The sequence below is a fragment of the Anticarsia gemmatalis genome, chromosome 6, assembly GCF_050436995.1.
Source record: "Anticarsia gemmatalis isolate Benzon Research Colony breed Stoneville strain chromosome 6, ilAntGemm2 primary, whole genome shotgun sequence".
Lineage (NCBI taxonomy): Eukaryota > Metazoa > Arthropoda > Insecta > Lepidoptera > Erebidae > Anticarsia > Anticarsia gemmatalis.
This window is the reverse complement of record NC_134750.1, coordinates 3,660,122-3,685,182: the sequence shown is the minus strand read 5'-3', so window position 1 is coordinate 3,685,182 and position 25,061 is coordinate 3,660,122. Positions and strand designations below refer to the sequence as shown.

Below are 25,061 nucleotides of genomic sequence, written 5' to 3'. Positions count from 1 at the left end.
ATGAAAATGATCTTGCTTGAAAGAAACAGAGAATACATTATCATTTTAACTACACTGAAGATAGCAAATCTATACATCCATATCTATACTTAATATTACAAAGAGGAAAGATTCTACGTAAGTAAGTTTGTTACTCTTTGAGGCAAAAACTACTGAATAGATTTTCATAAAATTTAGTACACGTTTAGTTTATAACCTAGACTAACACATAGGATACTTTTCACCCTATTTTTTTTATTCGGACGAAGTCGCGAGTAGAGGCTAGTAGTTAATACAAATGAAAGCGTCAACAATTTAAACGTTGTCTATTAAACTCTGTCTAAATATAGTTTATCGGCCATGGGGGAGTTCAGCCGGCGATAAATCACCTTCAATTTATACAAACATTCATTAGCTCTGTCACAAACACCCTAACTTTGAATTTACAATTAAGATTTAGTTTGAACTATTATGCAAAACATAGCCTAGTATTTCTACTAAAGATTAACTGGATTCTGTTGGCAGATTGAAAGCTGTCAAATGTGGTTCTAGACATTATATAGATTCGTAGAAATACATACAGGTTCCCATAGAGATTGGCAGAGACTAACGCCTTACAAATGCCTTGCCACCATGCCTTGGTACGATCCTTACAAACCTCCCTTGCGTAGTTCACATCCATACATATTGTCATTAGTAGGTACTCATAGCCAATTATATAATTAACTAGCTTTTACCCGCGACTTCGTCCGCCCCCTGAATTTTCCCATGGAAATGCGTCATTTTCCCGAGGTAAAAAGTAGCCTATGACCTTTCTCGGGTATCAAAATACCTCCATACTAAATTTCATGCAAATTGGTTCAGTAGTTTAGGCGTGATTGAGTATACAGACAGACAGACAGAGTTACTTTCGCATTTATAATATTAGTACGGATTTATCACGCAGTCTTTTGACCAAAAGACAACTTAATATCAGTTGACGTGGTAGTATCTACAGAATAGTGTCTACACGCAAAGCTTTGTGCAAAATACAAACAGATTGTTTGAACAGCTACAGTCTATTAAACAAACGCGATACCTTTTATTAGCGTGTTTAAAATTGCAATCATTATTATAATGACAAAGATCCACTGAATTTTAAAATTTTAATTTATAAGTAGAACATAACAACCTCCGTGGCGCAGTGGTTTAGGTCGCCACGCCGCTACCATTGCGTCGGGAGGTCGTGGATTCGAATCCCATACGGGACAATTATAATTATTTGTGCGATCCACAAATAATTGTTTCGTCTGGTTGTACTTTGTGTCCGTTGTTTGTATGTTTGTAAAAGACCGCGCGACACACGAGCAATTCTTAGTGCGTGAGTTGTCTTTAAAAAAAAAGACCTTGTAATTTGGTCAGATTACAAGAGTTTTGAATGCCATATAAGTCTTCTTAGATGTTTTCTTAGAATACTAGACTTATTAAATTTAGCAGTTCAGGTCTGGAAAGCGTAACATACAGAATTACAGACAGTACTTTCGATTTTGTAACATTAATGTATGTACATAAATTAATCCTCGGTTGTCAACCCGTATTTGCGTTTTACATGAATATTTGAAAGGTACAGATGATTAAACTGGAATACTATCGCGTATTCCATCAAATTACTTTTATAAATAGTTCGTTATCTTCAACTATTGGATACTATGTTATTGTTCTAGTGTAGATTATATTGCGATTAATAATGATTGATTGCTTATTAAAATAAGTCAATCGTTTCTACGTTGACGTAAATACGTATGTTAATATGAAAATACATTTACATGGACAATAAGGTAGGCATTACATATGACATTACATTATACAATGAAAGTACCTAACTGCATGTATTAGTATGTTAATCTTTAGCCATATTATAAACAGGCAATTGTTGCTTATTTGTAATCTCTGAATTCACAATAACGATAATTTTTTTTTTTATAAAAATCTCCTTTTTCTCAATATAGGGGTACTTTTTATACATACATATATAAAATCACGGCTTCTTTTCATAAGTAAAGACCAAAGAACGCGACTTGATACGAAACAAACAAACTTCTTTTACTTCATTCACATCCATACACCTTGTCATATAAGACTTTTAATCTTATGAAAATAGCACAAGATCATGGGTAGTCAATTGACGTAGGCGATTTGAAGACAGAAACTATTATTGCATTCATATTGTGATCAATCACGACAATATCCATAAACGTGTTAATTAAAGTATCAGAATAAATGTAGGAATATTCTGATTTGATTATTTGTGATAATTTGATGGCAAAGTCTTGTTTATTGGGACTAATGGCGTCTGTCGCGTGACTGACAACGGTTCCTTGTTTCTTGAGCAAATTAACTTTGCTTCATGCTTTAAGACTATTCTAATTTTGTTTATATTTGACACTAAATGAATATTATTATACACTAATATAAAAGTCAATGAACTTTTGCTATTAAAATTAATTACTTCTAACTAAGTATTGAAGTTGTATACTACTCTACATTTAGTCTTTGACTTCTTTCGCGTTAATGTTTTCCTGGAGTAAAAAAGTTAATCCAGGTTATAAAAAGAGGATGAAAATATTTCATAAATTTCCGTACAGTAGTTTTTGCGTGATTGAGGAACAAACCTCCAAACCATTAGTATTTACCCGAATTAGTATTTTTTATGTGAATAATTCAATAACAATCATTCAATATCGCATTGTACTAATATTATGAATACAAAATTACTAGTATAGTACAGATATTAATCAATTACCCAATTTCAATAGTAAATTAGTTTATTAAACAATAAAGATGTTAATTTTAGCGGTCACGTTTGTCACGTGGCCGAGTTGGCTCTTATCCTAGATTACATAAAGATAACGACCACTCAGCTGTACTTTTGTCCGCTTTGCAAACGATATAATGTACCTATGTATAGTAAAAAGGTGAATTTATTTTAAACTAAGTACAAGTAGAAATATCCAAAACTCTAGCGCGTTTATACAACTACTGTTATTTTTATAGAAAGAGATAGGCAAGTTGGGAAACATTAAAATACATAATTTTTTCTATTTTGATTACATGATGAGATGTTTGATTACACATAAACCATCACAATATTATTTTATCAATATTTGTATGTATCTTAAACTATAGAATACAACAAGCTCGACCGTTCTAGATAAGGTTCTAACAAAAACAAGAATCGCGTGGTAAAGTCCATTGACCTTTTAAAAATAAATCTAATAAATATTTAAAACCTAATTCGCAGTCTAAATCTGCCAGTCTAACATGTGATGTCTCTTAGATTTTAGCGAACTTCTTGCCAACTGCCACTAAAAGAAATATAAAACGAGATTCTAGTCGGGACAAAAAAATATGGTTCACTGACCTCAACTCCGTTGGTAGTCTATGCAATTTATTTATTCACTAGTATTTTTTACAATCAAATTAATACCTACTCTGTATTGGAAATAGATTTGGTCATTTTAATCATAAAAGTTTTAATGTCGTTATTTTTTTTATTCTTGCCAGTGTGTTTGCATTCTCGTAACCCATGATGAAGAAAATAAGTTTTATAGAATCGTTAAGTGGAGTTCTTTCATCTCTGCCTTACGTTTCTAGAAATGAAGCTGGGGCTGGAGGTGATCTTATGTTTGTATGATAGTACTATTGTAATTTGATTATGTCTAGAGCCCGGATATTTATAAATAAATAATTTATCAATTTGTACGCGATAACATGGCATCTATGAGTCTAGTGGCAATCGTAACAATTTTATTACATTATTTGCATAAATTGTTTCAATTAAAGAATTGATATGACTCTTGGTCCTATTTGAATTATTATTTTATTATATTCAACAAATATGAATGTGAATGAGTCAAGGGAAGTATAGTTTAGCTGTACCAAGTGGCATTTTTTGGTTCCCCCTTATTTCTGTGGGAAAAAGACTTTATTATTATATATGTTTTAATATTCGGCCCTTTTTTCAATAAGTTCTTTTTTAATAACAGTTCCAATAAGAATGGGTAATAGTAACAGATACCGAGGAACAGTTATTTCAGCCGAGTGTGACGCAATGCTGCGACACACTCGGGTCGGGAGCAGGTGTCCAAATAAATTGAATTTCAATTGAGTCTGTAAGTAACATGGGACGGCAGGTGTTGTTACAACCATTATTTATTTACGACTACCCTCACTGTGTACCCATCGAGACCTATGTACCTAGAGTACAGACACGATTCAATCATTGTTTTATGAAATATTAAATTCAAGTCTTTGTTATAGCCTGGATGGAGCACTAACAAAGGCACAACTTATACAATAGACATTCGTGAACCTAAAATCTTGTTAATACTTGTTTAATTGGCTAAGAAATGTATTTTATAGTTCAACTAAGACGTAAAACGACCTAGAAATCTCAATCAACATTTCAACGCGGTTTCGGTCGCGATTTTTACACCTCGAACGGTATCTCGGTCGGGGCAGCAGTGACGCGCGTAAACAACTAGTACTACTTCACTAGTAACGTGAAATATTTTACTGATATAAAGATACATTGCGGTTTTCCTTCTACGAATTTTGTTGTTTGTAAAATAAACTCTTCAATGAACTTTGAACTAATTATTTTCTGCGATTGTCTCGTGCCCATGGTACTGTGAGTTATGATTCGTCACATGACTCATGAATACCGTTGTCTCGACTCGTAATTAGCTCGCCGACCTGCACTAATTTCTTTGTTAACATGCTGTTCAAATTAACATGAGGAACTCTCATTTTTTAATAATCACTTTTTGAGTTGTAACGGGAAATCTCTCTGTTAGCCTAATTAGGAACAAACTAACATCTTTACTGACTGAATAGAAACAACGCAACGAAATATTTTAGGTCAATTGATAACATGACTCAATAGCCCGATTCTTTACCACCAGCGACATTTGACAACCGGCTAGCAAACTAGAGTATTCGTATGAAAATCTGATCAGCGCCTCACGCGGGCTCCGTAAAAACCATTTTTGCTGTTCATTTTAAATATCAAACTCGTTATACTCGATAGTACCGACTGTAGAAAATCGAGCTACAGACTTGTTACATTAGTAAGCTCAAAAACTGTCAAAAAAATAAGCGACACCTAGTTGTCAAATAGTTAAAGAACACGTCAACAAGCTTGTAAAATACCGTGCATGTTAGAATACCACGTGGTGCAAGTTATTTTACTCTTTTTACAAAGCCACAAGTGTTGGCCGTGACCACCACCCACATACGCCATGGCAACATCGAGTAACACTTTCGATTACTGTAAAGATTCAAAAGGAAATTGACACTCTTAAATCCTTCCCACGGCTGTGAGAATGGTACCAGTACTACCAGTGACAATGTTACTAATACATCATTTAAGTATATCACTATAAAACGATTTTTAATTCATTGATCTAATTTTGAGGCACGAAGTCTTTAAACTTTCGAGTCTTCTCGATTTCTCTGATACTGACGACTACCGGCAACCGGCTAGCTATCGAGAAATTTTGCTTGAAAATCGGATCAGTGCATCTTGATGACTAAACTCTCAATTCAGTGATGTGCGAAAAGAAGGTCCCCAAATACTAATTAAACCTAATTGTGTAGGGAATGGATGAGACAAGCGCAGGACCATATTAATTAGTGCATAGAGTAGGAGGCCTATCTTCTACGGTGAGTAGAAATACCTGACTGGATAACTAGATTGTATTTATAATTATATTTTTGTAATTTCGACAACTTTTGTACTATTAAAGACTTTTAATACTAACGCCAAGCTTCCGTATACAGTTTGACATAAAAAAATACTTCGACAATTCACTAATTAGTGTCTTTGATCTATTTCCACATAATTACAGTCGATAACTAACCGACATTATTTCCATGTTCGTAATTGGTTTGTTCTAATAAACTGATTTGTGGCAAAGGTGTGTAGTTCAACAGCCTAGTTGGCGAATGTTAGCCGTTATAAGTGATACCCTAGTTAAGTGTTTTACAATGGATGATAATTATACTAATTTTATAAGGTCACGCGTAAAGTACGCGTTTACGAACAACGGTGAAATTTGATGGGACTAACGGTGGTTTTGCTAACATTGTGAGACATGTGATTATAGAATAGTCATTTTGTGTACGTACTTTAAATAAATAATGCTATGGGTGTTGTGTTGTGTATGACGTATTAAAAGTACATTGCAATTTCAGTACGCGTATCACGTTATCAGTTGACAACTAGTTTACGTCAAATGTATGGTCACTATTCAGTACATTGCTGCTTTGACATAATGTGTTAATCACTATAAGCGAGAAGAGAAGACAATGTACAGCAGGCTTTCAAATATTTGTCAACTGAGATACGTGATAATTTCCCAGATCTAGAATTTGAATAATCGAAATGTGACCCATATTAAGGTTCGGTGCCTAAATATTTCCGAGTACTTATTTTCCTTGTATTATATGACGTATTCCTTTTCGAAATGTATGGTAAAATGTTAAGTAAAAGAACACGTCTCTTATTTCTTTGAGTACTCAAATGTCTATTCACATAAGGAGGTCGCTGATCTTTCACTGAACACGAAAGGCATCAATATCTTGAAACTAAAGAAAAACATTCTATTGTTGTTGCAAAATATCTGAAATAATATTCTTGGTTTTGTTTAAAAGAATTTAAACTAAAAGAAAAATATAAACTTAATCTCAGCGTGAGATTTCTTTACATTCTTTTATTTACAGACTTAAAAATTATTAAAACAACACTTTTTAGTTTTTTCATTTTGAATACCAAAGCTGAATGTTGGAATACAATTTGCGATCACGATAATACAAAGCTTTAAAGAATGCTGTGCATGATTGAAACTGAATATTTCAAGTAATATTCCGAGGAGAATCTCCAATACTTTGATTTCTAAGAAACTGTAACAGATACGATAAAGTGTACGTCTGTCTGACAGTTAATTTACGATACCAATCAGATAGGGGTAAGGCCATTGAATTTCATACATATCTTCAGCAAAGTTAGTTCATACAAATGTTTTCATTATCTTGTGTTACTCGGTCCTTGCTCACTCGACCGATTAATTGAACGAATGAGTGAATGGATGAGTATTTTGTCTGCGTGCTTCGTACTTTATTGTTGTTTGAAATTAGTTCGTAATATAGAAATAACGTTTATTTGTACATCGTGTAGGCATTATTAATTTGTTTTAATTATTTATGCGAAATTTGCGTGTACGTGTACAGCTGTTGAATTTAGTTATTTATAGAATAACAAAGTACCTAATTAACTAAACGAACTGATTATAAATTATTTCACGATATCATAATTACTATATTTTTACCTATAAATAATAATATGTAAACCGTTGTAAAAATCGTTATTTTTCATCAAACGAAATGCCGTTTTTTCTTATAAAGTTATTTAAAAAGATTGGCTACACTTCGCAAAGTAAGGGGCGCGAGAATTTTGGCGAACTGTAAAAAAACATTATTCAGCATTAAAACTGCATTGGAATAATATTTTACTCATTAATCACTACTATTTGTGTAAGTTTGACAGCAAATTATAGGATTTTTAATAGTTAAATACTTTTGGGAACGGTGATTACTGTTATTTTGTTCTAGTCTCTAAGCTTTTATCGAAAGCAATTTAAAAAAGGCTTAACGTGTGTCTATTGCATTATAAAATGCCCATTGAAAAGAAAAACTTAAAACACTTAAAAAACAAATAAAGATAGTCCGTTCCCCTCTGCAATTAAATATGAATAATGTCCCACAAAGGAATGTAATAGCTAAGTGACATTTGAAATTCTTCAAACAGGCGACTACATGGTGCATGATATATGAAGAAAAGCCACGTCAATTGACCTACTATAGTTACAACGACCCGGAATTTCAAATTATGAGCTTAAATAGTTCACCTGAATGAACGAGTGAACTATTTCGGTCGTTAATCAATAGCCAATAGCAAATTACTACCAAAATTAGTACATTTTGGTAATAATTTTGAGACTACATTTCTGATGACATGCTTTAGTAAAATAGGTTTAAATTAGTGAAATCATGTGTAATCAGAGAGTGGGTTGAGTACGCCTTTGCTTGTCATCATTTCTGATTAGGCTGATTGAAATATTAGTAGTTCTAATGAACCTGCTCTGCAGTTGTATAGCGAGAATTACACTCTAACAACTTGTAGGAGTTTCGGCATTTTACATATGTAATGAAAATTAAATTTACACGAGTACATAAACATTAAAATTTCTGACATAACACGCTTTAGTATTTGGTAAAAAGTAGTTTAAAAACACTTTTGTGTAACATATAAAAACAATCGTGCTTCACGACACTACAGTCGATTTATCGGCGAAATAAAAGTCTTTTAGCCAAATAATTTGGTCAATGCACTCTCCTTTGTTACGAGCAAAAAGGGAGCGAAAATACAAAAAAGAAAACTGTTTTAATCGAGACTAATTTTAGGTTTTATTGGTCATTGGGGGAGCTGAGCGTTATCTAAGGGAGATCGGGGCAAGCCGCAGATTAAACGAGCTCAACTCAGCAATATGATAAAAGCCGAATCCCTAAGTCGGACATTTTGTTTTTGCGGTTGTCAGACGACGCGGGATCTGTCAAAGCAGAGGTCACGACAACAAAATATACATACAAGAATACTATGGATATTACAAAGCACCCTTATTACGATATAATATTTTCATATATGTTGTGATATGTTTGCGGCTTTTTCCTGCTATAAGAAACTAGGTTTATGTTCTCGCACTAGGTTATATTCGGCCGCAGTTTGTGGCCAATATTCCGTAGTATTATGACAGCCAACTTGTTGTTCTATGACCAATAAATCTTACTTTCTATGTTAACTTGAAGACGCTCTCGTTTTTTGGTTCAAATATCGGTCAGCGGCAAGTTTAGTTTAACTAGAGTAGGCCTAGTTGAAGTAGAATTTCTTTTATTATACTGTACAACATATATTTTTTCTTTTTCATAAAACTTTCACATGAATTTCATCGTGAAATAAAAGTCAAGTAGAGACATTCATAATGACATTCGATGAACATAGATTGGAATCCGATTACAAACATGGGGAGAGTAAACTCATTTATTTGAACATTTATCTAAATATAGCATCAAATTTTGCGTAAAGCACTTAAAATATAATCACGTCTTCATTGATAAGCGCTTCGATATTTATAGCACTCTATAACTGAAAATCGATTAGTTTCTCGTCAGCATCTCGAGTTTTCCCATCAATTCGATTATGTCATGGCGCCGAGACACCGCCGGTATGACCCAGCATTCATATTTATGATGATAGTTATTTGCATTTAAATTTCGATAACAAAGCAACATCAAGCAGCCCTTTGTTATGCAAGGTAGTACTGATTTGTTTGTTTGTATGTTTTGACAAACAAGAGAAGTAGTGTTACTAACAATCGTGTAGTAAGTTTCATGTCAAATTCTTCCTAATGATAGCACGGTTCCGATTGGTTTTTATTTCCTACAGTTAGAACTGTTAGTCATATAGCTAGGTATAAGATCTAAAATGTTTTCGTTAACGATCTCAAGGCTAGTCTTTTATGTAGGGCTATCTTCCTTGTACGTATTTCTAGGGAATTACCTTGACGAACAAAGGAAAAAATAATTTATACCTTTGTGGTGAGCACAAAAGATATGAATCAATATCGTTACGTAGAATAGACTACGAAATGGCAACACCCTAATATAAATCGTCTCACCAGATTTTTTTATAAAAGAGATCTCTTTATAAATAATTCGAGATACCTAACCTCGTTTTAATTTAATTTTAAATGATGAATAAACCACCGCTTTCAAATGAGGTTGATGTAAAACATTATTTGTTTTCACAAACATTCATATTTATAAATTCGGTTTTAAGATGATCCACTAACTTTGATGCATTTATTTAGATTGTTTTCTTTAGAGATGAAGCTTCTTTGTAGTTTGATGTTAACTGGAATACTCTCTAAATGAGATGTGGGATTGTGTGTTAAACTACAGGCTCAAAATAGCAAGTAATTTCGGCATGATAAAATTGTTTACTCCTATTATCTATTTCCGAATTTCATTTACATTTTGCGTCTTTTGAACACGTATTTCAAAGACTTCATGTATTAATTAGTTTCCTTATTCAGCTACAGTCAATATTGTTTTATTATTTGTACTATATACGCTTCAAAAGAAACAGTTCCTGATATCCGTAACATCACAGAGTGGGTAGAGCAATTTACTTTGTACTAAACGCATTTCTAAACGATTCGTTTCCTTCCATAAAAGCAACCGTAAGCGTCGTGTAGTACAGTTTATATTGTGCGTTGCGCAACTGTATAGAATTTCACAAGAGCATTGTAGCGAACAATGGACACCGTTCGTCGACAATTTTAATGAGAGTAGGTAGAGTTTGTCGAGTCCGTAGAGTGTAGAGCCGAGTAAGAAAGGCTCCCCCATTACCCCCCCCCCCTCTCCCCCTTCCTCCAACTACTTGATGATGATAATTGCGTCCATCTCCAGGGCTTTTTATAATTGAGTTTTTTGTGGAAAATGTATTTTGCGAAAGGGTTGGCTTTTATGTAATAAAGGTAAAAAGGTACTCGTAATATTTTGGTTAAAAAGAAGAGCGGAAAATTTTATAAGAGAAATTATGCTTCGGATAAAAAAATATAAATAGACAAAACTAGATGCAGTAAAGAACCGGTTTTATAAATTTTGGTGATCATAATAAAAATAAATGTTCATCTAAACTGTTTGTCTTTATTTAACATTCCATCTGTAACAAGCTTCTCTCCTTTTATAGAGTCCTTTATGAGTCAGAGGTCGTTTTGGGGTTCATGGCCAGATCTGGTCAGATTATGGTTTGAATTCGAAACATTGACTCTATCAGATGTAACAGAAATATCATACAATGGGAGACGAAACCATATTAATACTTTGATGTTGAGGAAAACACTCCCAATTTGTTGAATTCAAATACAACAGTGACTGAAAGTAAAATGTCTTTGAACAAAGATTTAACAAACTCTGTTTAAAAGAAAACATTGAGTCTAGATAATAGTCGATTGTGCTTCATTTGATATTGAATTCTTACTCCATTGTGGACGTAAAAAAGAATTTTCATTGTAAACGAAAGTTGAAGAACTTTGGCAATCGTACAAGTTACGAACGGAATAATCGGAATGACCGACGGATGTATTCGATTCATCGTAACAACAGCTGATCGCTAAACGTATTATTTTTGCTGATAACGCATTTGGTTTGTTTGGATAAGACGATATTACGTTTAAACTATAGTTGCCTTAACAAGTAATATACATAACATTCTTTATTTGTTAGCAATTTTCCTTAAAATCTGCAATATACTCATAATGAGTCCGCGCTATATAATGTATCTCGGAATACTAATTAGTTAATTGTACAATTATTTAATTCGAATAATCTTTTGACGAGCTCAAACTATCTCTATTCTTTTTACGTCACGCCAGGTTTTTTTTCCTTCTGTCTATATACTAATTAATTCCTTATCAAACAGACTGAATATTAATTTTATACACGTACTTTAAAGTTGTATTAAATAAAAATATTTCAAACATATGCCTTTAATCCCCGTAAAAAATAGTGCGTATAAACATTATGCAGTTAGTTAGCTCGTGCGTCGTTTTATTTATAATCCGCGTGACTTCAACACACGTGGTCGGTGAGCCAAGATATCCCTCTGACACCACGATAGGGTGCAAACAGTCACGTTGTACATTAACGTGGATAAACATCTGATTACCGACGGTTAATGGTAGCTATCTGCAACCTGATCTGGTTAGACGTGATCCCTATAAGAAATAATTCACCTTATCGCTTGTTGCATCCAACTAATCGGCGAAAGGTTTTCACAAAAATTCCATTATAGGTACCTGTACATAAAGAATAAAATACCAGTTTTATCACCACTTTGTTGACAAAATATTATGTCACGGTCGTAAAATTCCGCAAATTTTTAGCCGATGAGTGCAAATTCCGAGCTTAAACCTATAAAATGTTTATTTTACAAGAATATTATAACATTTGTAATAAAAATACTTTTTGGAATATGACGCTGTAATAAACGGTTTATGTTGTAATAATAAAAGTGCATAAAATGCGAAAACATTAGCCTTGTGTAAAAGCTAGTGGAGGAACAACTAAGTGTGAAATAGCTAAAGGACTTTATTGGTAGCGCAAACTAATATAACGCGGGGCGAGTGAACGTGTCCCTAAGAAAGTTTGTTCAGGCTATCTCAAAGGCAACGTTTACATTCTACAGACTGTCTTAACAAAATTCTCTTTAGAATTACCCCTCGTAAATTACTTACAAATGTCTAATTCATTTTGTCTCAAATTAATAGAATTAACTCAGGAAAGTCTTCAAAATGTTCTTTTGAGGATCTTTCCTCTTGAACGGCTATCAAATCAAAATCAAATTAAGTCGAAAGCTGATCAATTTGATCTTAAGTTGATCAAGCTTTCTGAAAGGAAATAGAGTGTGTCTATTGTTTGTCTTTCAATGGTACAGTTTCGGAGACTCTTAGAAACCAATAAGATGACAGTTGATTGACTTCATTTAGCGAGCAGAAGATAGTTATTTGAAAGATTTCTTGTTAAGAAACCATTAGTAAACTATGACTGCTTTTTTCATGTAATGGTTATTCCGATTACACTATAAGGTAGAATTTAGGAAGAAGAGAATAAGAGGTAAAACTGATTTCCCATGAAAGAAGATAGTAAAATATTTCAAAGAAATGTAGACATTGTAACACAACAATGAGTCACCGAGGACAAGAATATAATACATCATAATAAAATGTTATACATTAATTCCATCAAAATAATCTTCAAAACAAACAATTTCCAAGTAATATTCTCATTAACAGGCAGAACAAACAATATGTAGATAAAAAAATTTGTATACGATGTTTATCAAACAACGTATACATAATAATATAGTTAGAGTTTCACAAATGAGGTCTAAACGATCCCTCCCTGCATTTGCATTCACAAATCATTAGCTGAACGAAGGGAGTGCTCCACTAATTAATTATATTTTATGAGCACGCTAGTAAAACTATTCACTAACTACTTAGCACTTCAAAGACAAATAATTGAAAACTAACCACTCAGAGTGACCATCAATATTTCTATTATATTCAAACACCTACGCCTAAAAAGTAATGTTGTCACTCAAGTAGGACATCAAAATACAATTCGAATATTAATCAACTACACAAATTAATTTTATAAAAGTGTCTTCCATTAACATCGGCCGTCGGTTTTGTGATCGTAATCACACATTCAATGCGCGTTCCAATTCAAAAGCGTATTGTAAGTCACAAATGAAAACTCCCAACGTTCGGTGTCTGAATGATATCTGCACACAATTATGTAATGTTGCAAAGCTCTACAAAAAATCCCGCGACCGTCGACCAAAATGTGCTGATTATCTAAGACACAACATGTTTGACTATGCGATTGACATTACACGTACGTGTCACTACAAACAATGCCCCCAGTATTCACTAAAGCAAAAACAATTGCCAAGCAAAACAAAAACTGGACGTTGACAAGTAAATAATGGTCGAAGCTAAGGGCTTTCTATTCTACATGATGTGGATCGGTAAGAGATCTCACCAAACCGGTTGGCCCTTCATGCCGGCGGTTGTCCGTTCGAGTGAGAGTAGAGCACGCAAGTGCATCTCTCTTGTTCAGCTACGCGCACAAATCAACGCATACCATTTTTGGCTGCAGCAAATTTCACCGGTCATCTTCTATCAAACACAGCACATGTTCCAAAAAAACGGGTGTCACACAAATAATCGTCAGTTTATTGACGAGCACTCGCGAGCGCGCCTCACCCGCGCCGAGGCTTACGAGCGACTAACCGAGCTGCGAGACTCTACCCATCTCGCTACGGAAAAATAAACGGGATCGTGCGCGCGGTGTATAGGGCCTAAATAGAAGCCGGACAGCTGAATATAGACTCTATGACATTCACGATAGAGTTCATCGAGAAGAATTGAGTAAAAAAACATGTGTTGTTTTGTGCGAGTATAGAGCTGGTGATTGTAGCCAAAGCCCGCTAGATGCAGTGGAAAGAAAGTAGGTGCATTTCCCCGTGTTGGATGCTGCAGGCTGAACCGAAATGCGGTCAGTGTCGCTGCTGCTTCATGATTTAATAATGTGACACGGAGTAAGCCGCCGCCTTCATCGATTTTGTTGGCGAAGCAAATGTGAATCAACATCTTGCATATAAATAAACTAGATAAGTAGCTACCCTCATTTCGTCACGCGAAACCTAATTTGCACTGGCATGAAATGATTACTTCTTACCAGATTTTAACCGTTGATTTGAAGTATTGATGAAGATTTTACCTGTAACAGAAAGATGCGTGTTGTTAGTCATAAACACGAGATCAAAATAAAAAACGAAAGTTGTCCTATTGGCTATTAGAGGACCGGTTGTAGAGATTGTAGAGGCTTGTCTCTATGTTGTACAAACGTTGACAGTTGCTGCACTGCAGATGTATAACATTAGAATATTTATCTGCGTTTAATTATTCTCTACATTTCCTCATTGGACAGTAAACAGGGACTCTAGCGCTATCGTCGGTTCATCGAGCTCGATAAGTAAATGTCACGATATAATAATAAATATTTATTTTGAGACGCAATCAATGAAGGTACTAGGACATAAAACAAACATTAATATTATTACATCCATCGCATCATTACTATTCCTAGAATTACTCATTACTAACACAAAAGTGTTGATTATAAAAGACTGTAATAGTACACATACGAAATGTTTTCAAAAACTTAAAAACAATGTATTTTAACATGTCTAGTCAGCATTTTGACGACAATGTTGATTACGATGACGCAAGCAAAAAAGGTTGATGAAGGTAAAAACGTAGAGTTCTCAAATATCTGTCGAGTGCAATTATCGATGTAGAGTTTTTACGATTAAAATTACAAATATGTCGGTTAACGCTATTAGAAGTTCAAGTACAAAACTATTATGTAGAGTCACGTGTGCCTATTTGATGTAGAGTTTGACGATAAGCTTAGTTTGTTTTATAGAAGTAGCATCTTTAAATGACAGTCGTTTAGTGAGTATTTTTAAACAACAATCATTAAGAGTAAAGATTCAAGAAATATGTAAAGTTAAATAAATTATTTGTTTATTTATCGGCTAGATTTGTATGTAAAGCTATCAATAGTGAAATTCTTTGTTCTAAAAACTTTACAAGATTATAAATAAATAAATAAATTTAACCCATTAATGTCCTACTGCTGGGCATGGGTCTCCTCCAAGAATATACAGTATGTTTAATATGGTATAGTTTATTTGTCTAATGCCCGGTTTCTGAGTACATTTAGCGGTAGTTTATCTATTCAATAGCGTTAATTTATATGAGTTTTAACGCTATCGAATAGATAAACTACCGCTAAATGTACCTCAGAAACCCTTGATCTTCAGAAAGTCTTGTTAAAGTACAAAACCTTCATATTCCATGGTATGCAATTAGAATTACATATTGAAATAGCAAAATGGCATATTTTACATTAATGGCCAGTACGCGTACTTTTATTTGACAATATTTACATAATATCATCATTAAGACATGACAAATCAATTTACATGATCAATAAACAGAGCATTTGTTTTGTAAAAGCAATTAATGAAGCCATTATTCGTTAATGACTTTCAGATAAAAGTTGGCAAATAAAAATTATAATAGGTACCGAAGTACTTCGCCTTATGATATTTCGTATTTACGCGATTTTCAACCTCAATATATAAATTATTTAATAAAAGTTTCTTGTAAATATTAATTTGTACGTAGCAGCGTGGTACTTGCAGCCGGCGGTCCCGTATGACAAGACATATGAATGAGGCAAGAGAAGTTTGTAAGGATCCAAGTGCCATTCTTAGGTTTCTGCTTACACTTAAGGAAAAAAGGCGTAATTTTATGTATTACTATGTATTTGTAACTAGCTAACTAGCTTACTAGCTTTTAATTTAAGTACATACATACATAAGGGCTTTATTTATAAAAAAAATAAGTCTTAGTTTGATACCGGATTTTCAAGTATCTACACGAAAAATGTACACTGTGGAAAAGTAAAGGACAGTCAAGCTAATACGGTTCTATGAAGTACTTTACAAACATGATAATAAGAGAGTGTTTTTCATATTCCATTTATATCCAAATACGTACCCTGTCTTACGTAGCTTCGATTTACACGATAATAATGTCCCTATCGTGTAAGTCCAGGGCATTACTGTTCATAATTAACTTCCCAAGTTAAGTAAATTATCTTTCACATCGCCCTCAACGAAGGTTGTTTAAAAAAACATATTTTTGAAGCCAATGTTAGCAGAATGACATCTAATTATCTGATGCAAGCGTCTGTAAACAATAACTTTGGAAGACTCGAACAATATTTCAACGTCAGTGTCTCGCTTGATGTGTTTTAAGACAGAATAACGCAGAATGTTAATACAAGCTGTATTTCTCGTGATAAATAACTGACGTCATTTATTGTGAGAGATGTGTCGTCACGACTTTGCGACACGGCACGATTTTTCCTGATTCTTGATCTATGAGGCATCGATAGTGTAATGTGTTACGAATTACTAGTTTCTGATGTGTCATAAATACAGAAAGAATACTGAGTGAGCAATAAATAATTTGAATTTGAATTTGAATACGTAATAAAGTTATACACTTTAATTAAGTTCTACATAGAAACTGCATAGTCAAATGGTGTCTAAATAAACGATGATACACAGGGAATTCCAATAAAAAAAAAAATTATATTTATTTTAAGAATGACGTGTGACATTTCCAAATTCCGTTTGTAGTACTAATGCTAAAGACAGTAGATTATTATTTGTAGAAATCCACAATAATATTCATAAGTGTAAACGCTTGTCTATTCCCTATTGCACAGCTACTTTACTTACCCTTGCTTGAAATGTAGCTTAAGGATAGATACAGGCTCGGAATCAAACGCAGGCAATGTGTTTTTCAAAAATAATTTAATAACTGCACGTTTGGCGCAGTGGTTTAAGCGGTCACCTCGCCGCAACAACCGTAGCGCCGCGTGTGGTGGGTTCGAATCCCACCCGGGACAAATCTTTGTGTGATGAGCACGAGTATTTGTTCTGAGCCTGGTTGTCAATTTATCTATATAAGTATATATTTAGAAGTATATAAGTATGTTTATCAGTTATTTGGTTACCATAGTACAAGCTCTGCTTAGTTTGGAATCAAATGACCGTGTGTGAGTTGTCCAATAATATTTATTTATTTATTATTAATTAATTAATTAAAATATAATAAAACAAAATATGACTCAAGGCCTAACTCCTCCCCCTCGCTCGGGAGGAGACCCTTGCCCTACAGTGGGACAGTAATGGGTTAAAAAAAAATATATTCACTTTGAATTAATCCAAATTATACACTAGTGGATCGTACGGGATAACTACTGTTGTATTGATATCTAATGTGTATTTATACATACATAATATCACGCCTTTTTCCTATACAGTATAATGTGTATTCTCAAAAATAAAACAGCATTTATAAGTCACATCTGGCAACATTACACGCACCTACTTTTTTATCTGACACCACACGCGTTGATTTACAAACAATGTAATGTAACGATGTTACCATGTGTTTGATTACCCACAAAGGTGTTTTGTTCCTTACATCCAATGAATGCAACATGATTTGTTTCACAATGTGATTCAGTACTCGTTTATACGAAACATTTTTATTCTGTTTATGCTTTTTTTAAAGATTCATGAGTTGATAATTTTGTATGACAAGATGTTTGGATGAGAATGAAGCAAGGTATGTTTGCAGGGATCATAGTAAGTGTCGTGCTTTGGTCTCTCCCAATCCTTATTGAAAAAGGCATGATTTTGTGCATATTTTTATTGTAATTTAATTTTTTTACATACAGAAAAACACGCCTTTTTCCCATAGGAGTAGGCGGAACCCAAGGAACGCCACTTGGTACAATCCTTACTAACTTAGTAATTCGTTTTTTTTTTCTTTTCTATAAAGTTTTTTGTCTGCTTTTTTTTAATAAGATTGATGTTATCAGTAATAGGATAATCATTTCTGTAATGTTTTTAGGGGAAGATTCCATGGAAATATTTTGTTGTAAAATAACAACTTTGAGGAAGAATTTTTATTTTTAGCCGAGATTACTTTCTGATTTTTTATTGCCATTTCCTCCCAGAGCTGATCTGTTGCTAACGGGTACATACTAAGTCTTTAGTTATTGGCTTTAAATCATCGTCTTAGTAAAGAGCGTGAAAGTAAAGACAAGTTATAATTTGGTATCCGCAAAATAATTGAAACGAACCTACTATTTTTTAAGTCGGTTAATGTGACTAACAAATAGCTCATCAGCTGTGGTTATGTCTATGAATATCGAATGAGCTGGGTTGCAAAATCATAACTAGATTTATTTTAAAAATATTGGTTAATTTACATTATTTATATAGGCGAATATTTTTATACGCCAGAGTTTAAAAGTTATATTTTCATTGAAGTCAACGTTCAGACGTTTATTTCACATACATATCTACATTTAACCGCACAATTAAGTAGCAGTTAGCACTGACCTCTATAATATAATCCTCGATTACATTAATGCTTTGTTATTGTATAATTTGTGTTAATAATTACAACGCAACTAAGGAAAACCAACATTATTGATCACCGAGAGTATGAAAAACGAATCATCGCCTCTAGCGTATTTCAAAGAAAGATAGACAGTCGGTTGTGTATAGTGGTAGAGTATTTTGAATCTCATGTATGTGACACATCTATACTATCTATACTAATATTATAAAGCTGAAGAGTTAGTTTGTTTGTTTGAACGCGGTAATCTCGAGAACTAATGGTCCGATTTGAAAAATCCTTTCAGTGTTAGATAGCCCATCACGCTTCGACCAATAGGAGCAGAGTACCAGTGAAAAATGTTACAAAAACGGGGAAAACTATGATTCTCATATGTGACGCAAGCGAAGTTGCGCGGGTCAGCTAGTATAATAATATATCTAGTACGTTTTTTTTATTTTTTTGTTCTTCACGAATATGCACTACTGCTTGTCCCGCTCCAAGGAGAAAGCGGGGGTCTGTCGGGCTCTCCCGCCGGCTAATATACCTAGTAATTTGAACGAGTATTTCAATTTTTTTCTCAAATGAAATCCAATCCACTAGAAAATCAACTCGATTATTCTACAACAAACGATACGTCAATAGCGAAAGAATTTACTAAATTCAGTACGCTTTCAATTCAAAACAATGTAACAATAGGATGTGTGTCGAGCACGTTCCGATTCGATGCTCAGTTTACAAATTATTGATGATTTACTAAATCAACATGATCCGGCTTGCTCATTCTGATTCCGAGTTGAATCGATATTTAACCTTGTTCTCGTACAAATACATGAATGTAAGTAAATTGTTTTAGTATTAATTATTTGTGTTAATATGAGATTCTAGGCTTAATCACTCCAGGAGGTGACCCCAGGGTAATTTTTAATACTAACTTCTGTCCGCATGAAAAAGCGTGTCCCGGATTTAAATATAGCGTAGTGTATCAACACATAGAATAGGAAATAATCTGTGCATCAAAATGAGTTCCTCAATTCTCTAGCAATATCGACTACCGACAATCTATTAGCTGTCGAGAAATTTGGCACGAAAATCTGATCAGCGCCTCTAGCGGGCTTCGTAGGAACTATTTTGGCAGTGCAATTTAAATGACAAAATCTCGATACTCGACCCTTGTACCCACTGTAGAGCATTACGGTCAGAAGCTTTTGTTTGTCAGAGTAATAAATATACATAGGAAGTAAATAAGTACGATTAATATGAAAACAGTATTTGCGATAACCGCAACTTGTTCTTGAACCTCACTATTTGTTTTGTCTTGTTATCAATTAATCCAACAATCTTGAACCAGGAGTCCTTCAACTTAGACAACATTTAATAACGAATCATTCGAGGGTAGTTCAAAATGTAAATTAAAACTCCATTCTAACAAGGTTCATTTGCTTCAGTCGTAAAGTGTTCAGCGTCCATCGCTAATTAAAGTCGTCCTGAAACTGTAAAAACAGTTTTTTTTACTATTCAATTAAGATTTGGTTAATAAAACAATTTTATTAAGCTTTGTGTATCTTATCTTGTATTGCTATATACAAATGTGAGTGCCCTTTCTGAAATAGAACCGGGTATTTTGTGATAGACACAGCTATGTCGTAAAAATCCGGATTGTAAACAATCAAAATATTTCAACCGAATGCAGAAATAGTAATCAAGTATTTAAGTGACGTTTAAAAGTATTTCTATCGCTACTATACACATCAAAGAGATTTCTGTTAAATAATATAATTTTAACAAAATAAAAACCGTTAGGTAACTTTGATGAAGTTGCATAGTTTACCAATAAATATTTTTGTTCTAAAAAATAACCCGTCGTACGGAAATAGCGTTGTCAGTAACATGCCTCTACCAAAGAGATAGGATGGTGTTAACGAATTTGTCCTTTTTTCCGAACGAAATAAAAAATGTCGGGGTGTTTTAGAACGTCGAACAATTTTCCGGACCGGTGACGCTGACAGCGCGGAGGTTGGGACACATCCACAATATATTGGATTTTTTAGTTAATTAATTTGATTAATTAAAAGATTAACTTTGTGTAGGATTTTATTTGGTTTAGGTTTCAGTCGCACTGATTTATTTACTGAATTAAACGATTAAAGATAAAGTACATCAGAATTATTTAACTGTATAAATTGTCGTATAGAAAAAGATTCGCTGGCCACACCCTTGACGTCATAAACTACTCTTTATGGAATGTCAAAACCACATTTTAGTAAAGAAATATGACATAGTGACGTCACAGTGTCTTATTTTTATTGGTATTAAATGAGAATTACAATTTTAATATTATTTACGAAAAATACAGCGTGAGAATTTTGTATGAACTTTTCTAAGAGTAAGTACTAGTTTAATATTTTTTTCGTTAACGCAGTCTCCTATACAATTAAGCGTAAGGGTCAGCGCAGACCGAGAGGAGCGCAGCGGAGAGGATTTTTTTAACGCACTTGAAAATCAACTTTAAAATCATCTGTATAAAGTGCATAATTGCTTGGACCTGACAAAAAATGCTCGCGCGTCGTCGAGGACGCGCGGGTATCCCCACGCGGCGTCGCGCCCCCGTCGGCATCGTACGAAAAATTTCAATGTTGCTACTGAGTTTAAATAGGGAGAAAGTCATTTTTATTCTTCTTCAGCCAAAAGAGCAATTATAATCATGGCCCAGTCCACCATCGTTGACGAATTTTGCGACAAACTGGCATGTTTAATGTAAAGTCTTTAACCCAGAACTCTTTCCTCGCGCAGGCTCGCGCAGTCGCGAGCATGCTCGAGCATACGCGAGCCGTAAAGAAAATGCTCGAGACCGCGCGAGGATTATTCCGGTCTGTCTGCGCTGGGCCTAAGTCCGACTTTTTAAAACAGTGACATAAACTACAAGCAACCAGCTGTGTATTGTGTAAGTCAGTATATAATATAGCTCACGTTGAATAAAAAAAATGCCTTACAAAATCACCTCGTCAAAATTCACAAAGGGAAATGCGAAAATCCAAAGCATCAAATATTTGTCGAACGCCGCCGCCGCGGGCTACGGACATATTGAGACGATATCGACGTTTGAGAGTGGGTTTTCATGTGATTGCGTTGAGCTACGCATCTGTGTTTCATTCCAGTACTAGTTTACGATTGTTTCATAGCATTTAGTTGTTGTGTTCCGCATTGTGGTAAATCTGTTGTAAATTTCCAATATGTGATGTGTATTTAACTTGATTGAAGGCTATTTCGAAATAAAACAGAAGCGCGATTTTCTACAGTCGCAACTATCGAGAATTTTTTTTCCTACGGCACCCATTAAGGGTTTAGGGGGCTATATCGTATTTCAGTTGTCAATTTTTGAAAGCCATTAGGCTGTGCATTGATTTCTCCTTTAGTTTACGTTGATAACATGTTACGCAAAAGCAGCAATATACTCAATAATTTCCATGAATTTTCATACAAAATTTGTCGATAGCTGTTCGGTTGTCAAAAGTCAATATTGGCAGAGAATCGCGGTAAAGTTCTAGATACAATATTCTGAAACGTTCGCGAATGAATTGGGATACTGTCAACAGCTGTCGTTGACTTTAGTGTCATACGTCAAAGAAACTAATTTAGTGCCATTTAAATGTCAAACATTATCGAGTGACTGACATTTGAACGACGCGCGCTCGATATGTATCGTACGTTTATTATTTTCGTGGTATGGATCTATTTTTAAGCCATATAAGTAAAAAAACATTATAAAGTTTTTAATACATCTTGATGACAAATACCTGATAGGCATTTACCCCCGGTTTCTGAGGTATATTTAGCGGTAGTTTATCTATTCAATAGTGTCAAAACTCATACAAAAAAAAACGCTATTGAATAGATAAACTACTGTTAAATTTACTCAGAAACCGGGGGTTAGACAGTCAGACAGCCCGGCTGGTGCATTTATTACCCCTTATTGCCTGTCATTGGCCTGTCACCAGTAAATATTTTACTAGACTTCGAAGAAAGTAGCTACGACCACCCTAAGTGCAATTTCGAGTAATGAACTCGTATAAGAAGTTGTCTATACATTTGTACAACTGTAAAATATACGCTAAAATTATTGATATTGCAAAATTAGATATTCACATGAGACGCTTATGGATAAATACATAAATAAATACGAGCTTTTATTGATTGGATATTAGTTTATTTCTAAGTTCAAATGTGATTGGCCCCATAAAAAAATAATATCTATACTAATCTATACTAATATTATAAAGCTGAAGAGTTTGTTTGTTTGAACGCGCTAATCTGGATCTGCTGGTCCGATTTGAATTTTTTTTTTGTGTTAGATTGCCGCTACGACTAATAGAAGCAGAGTTTCAGTAAAAAAATGTTACAAAAACGGGGATAATTTTGACCCATTCTCTCTTATGTGACGCAAGCGAAGTTGCACGAGTCAGCTAGTCTAGTATAAAATAGTACTAAGATAAAACTACTAGCTGTGAATTTTCAATTTTCTTTTAACGTCACTGTCTCCTAACTGCCAAAGTTTTACGTCAGTCCATGACTCGAAAGTTATTCAATGAAAGGGATAATAAAGTATGTTAATAAAATGTTTTAGAGCATTCATCATTGGAACAAAGTTGTAGGCGGGAGAAGATGGCTGTATAGAAAATATTTTCTTAAGAATTAAGAACCTATTTGTGTTTAATGCTTTAGGCCTGACTGAATTGATCTACGGTGTCGTTGACTCGCGTTTTTCACGGCGCGACTAACAGCGGAATATACTTTAAAATAGTTACAAAAACTGACTCAAGCGCTCAGTAGCCAGTTGTGCTCACCGGTCGGTAAACTATCTCTGGGGTTAAGGAACTATTGGCGCGCTCATTCTATGGATGGGTGACCGCATAGTGGTATTTGAACTGAGCTTCTCCGTGCTTCGGAGGGCACGTAAAAAGGTCGGTCCCGGTGTTGTCAGTTAAGATAACAGTCGTTAAGCCGTGTGGGCTTGAATAACTCTGACACTAGGTTGACCACTAACCATACGATAGATCACATAGATATATAGACTATATTTAGAGTTTGATTCAAAGAGAAACACTTCGCGTTAAATAAACTATGACATTCAAGGTTCATGCCAAGATTTTTGGCGTAAATTGTTACAGATTATGTTTTAGTCACAACAAAGATATGTTAATGTTTTGAGACGTAGATACGCAATAGATTTATTTTGCAAAAATGTGTATTAAAAATTACATAGCGTTTATGTAATTTATCTTTGTTTCACGTGTACTTTTTTTTGCTTGCCAACTCGATTGTCCTAGATTAAGACTGTTATAGATTAGCTAATAGCAACACACATTCTCACTATACAAGAAATTTAGGGTATATAGACTCTTTTAAATTAAACTAGCACTTGCTTTATTTTGGAAAAGGTTTACCATCTTCATGACCGCTGACCTATCAAAGAGAGAATAGGGAGGGGACTTCAGATCCAGTCAAATCAGTAGCGCGATTCTGTACAGTCAGTACTGTCGAGAATAGAAATTTTGACATTTAGAATGTACTGCTAAAATATTTCCTATGACACCCGTCAGAGCCGCTGATCAGTCGGTCGTTTGTCGGTCGATAGTAGTAGAGATTCAAGCTACTGATACTCTATAAGAAACGGCTACTACGTAAACAAAAACAAGTGAACACGTCCGAGATATAAAACAAAGTTGTACACATAATTGTCTACAAAACAAAACTAAGCGCATAACTGAGAACTCCAAACTACCATCATCTGCAAACAAACATGCACTCCACACCCCTCATAGCGTCTCCACATTTGCCCAAATTAAATGAATTATTAATAAAATGCACCGCTTACAGTCGGGCGTCGACTTTACATAGGCAGAGTATACGAGGACGAATTGGGTAAACAACCTTAAGGTACTCTCTATATAACTGCCTCTGTGGCGCGGTCGGTAGTATATGCGACTGCGGTGCGAGAGGTCTCGGGTTCGAATCCTGGGTCGGGCCAAAAGTCTTTTCTGAGATTTTCTGTTACGAATTTCTTAGAGATTGCCCGGAGTTAGGAAGTTGAGGTCGAAGACCTCCGTGCCTCGGAGAGCACGTAAAGCCGTCGGTCCTACGCCTGACCTCTCACTGGTTGTGTCGGTTATCCGTCCCACCAGACTATGATAGTGATGGAATAGAGAGTGTACCTGTGTATTGTGCACACACTTGGATACTATAAACAAAGTCCTGCACAGATGGCCAGTTTCAATGAAACTGACCGCCGTAGCCGTATATCGGCTAGGAGGACATTATTACTCTCTTTATAGATTTCTTGTTTTTTATTATATTCAAAAA

General features: G+C 34.4%; 1 protein-coding gene across 3 annotated transcripts in view; it reads right to left on the bottom strand.

Moving 5' to 3' along the window:
- LOC142973502 (uncharacterized) overlaps window positions 1–25,061 on the bottom strand; it is a 126,263-nt gene that overhangs the window by 36,428 nt on the left and 64,774 nt on the right. Inside the window, exon 1 of one of the 3 annotated variants that reach the window (XM_076115272.1) lies at window positions 13,789–13,946. The exons of 1 other annotated variant lie outside the window; for it this stretch is intronic. In XM_076115272.1, the coding sequence (XP_075971387.1) occupies window positions 13,789–13,820 (32 nt within the window). In that variant the 5' untranslated portion in view covers window positions 13,821–13,946. Of the gene's footprint in view, window positions 1–13,686; window positions 13,947–25,061 lie in introns of those variants that run through there. One more of the 3 variants, XM_076115271.1, reaches the window with a different exon arrangement.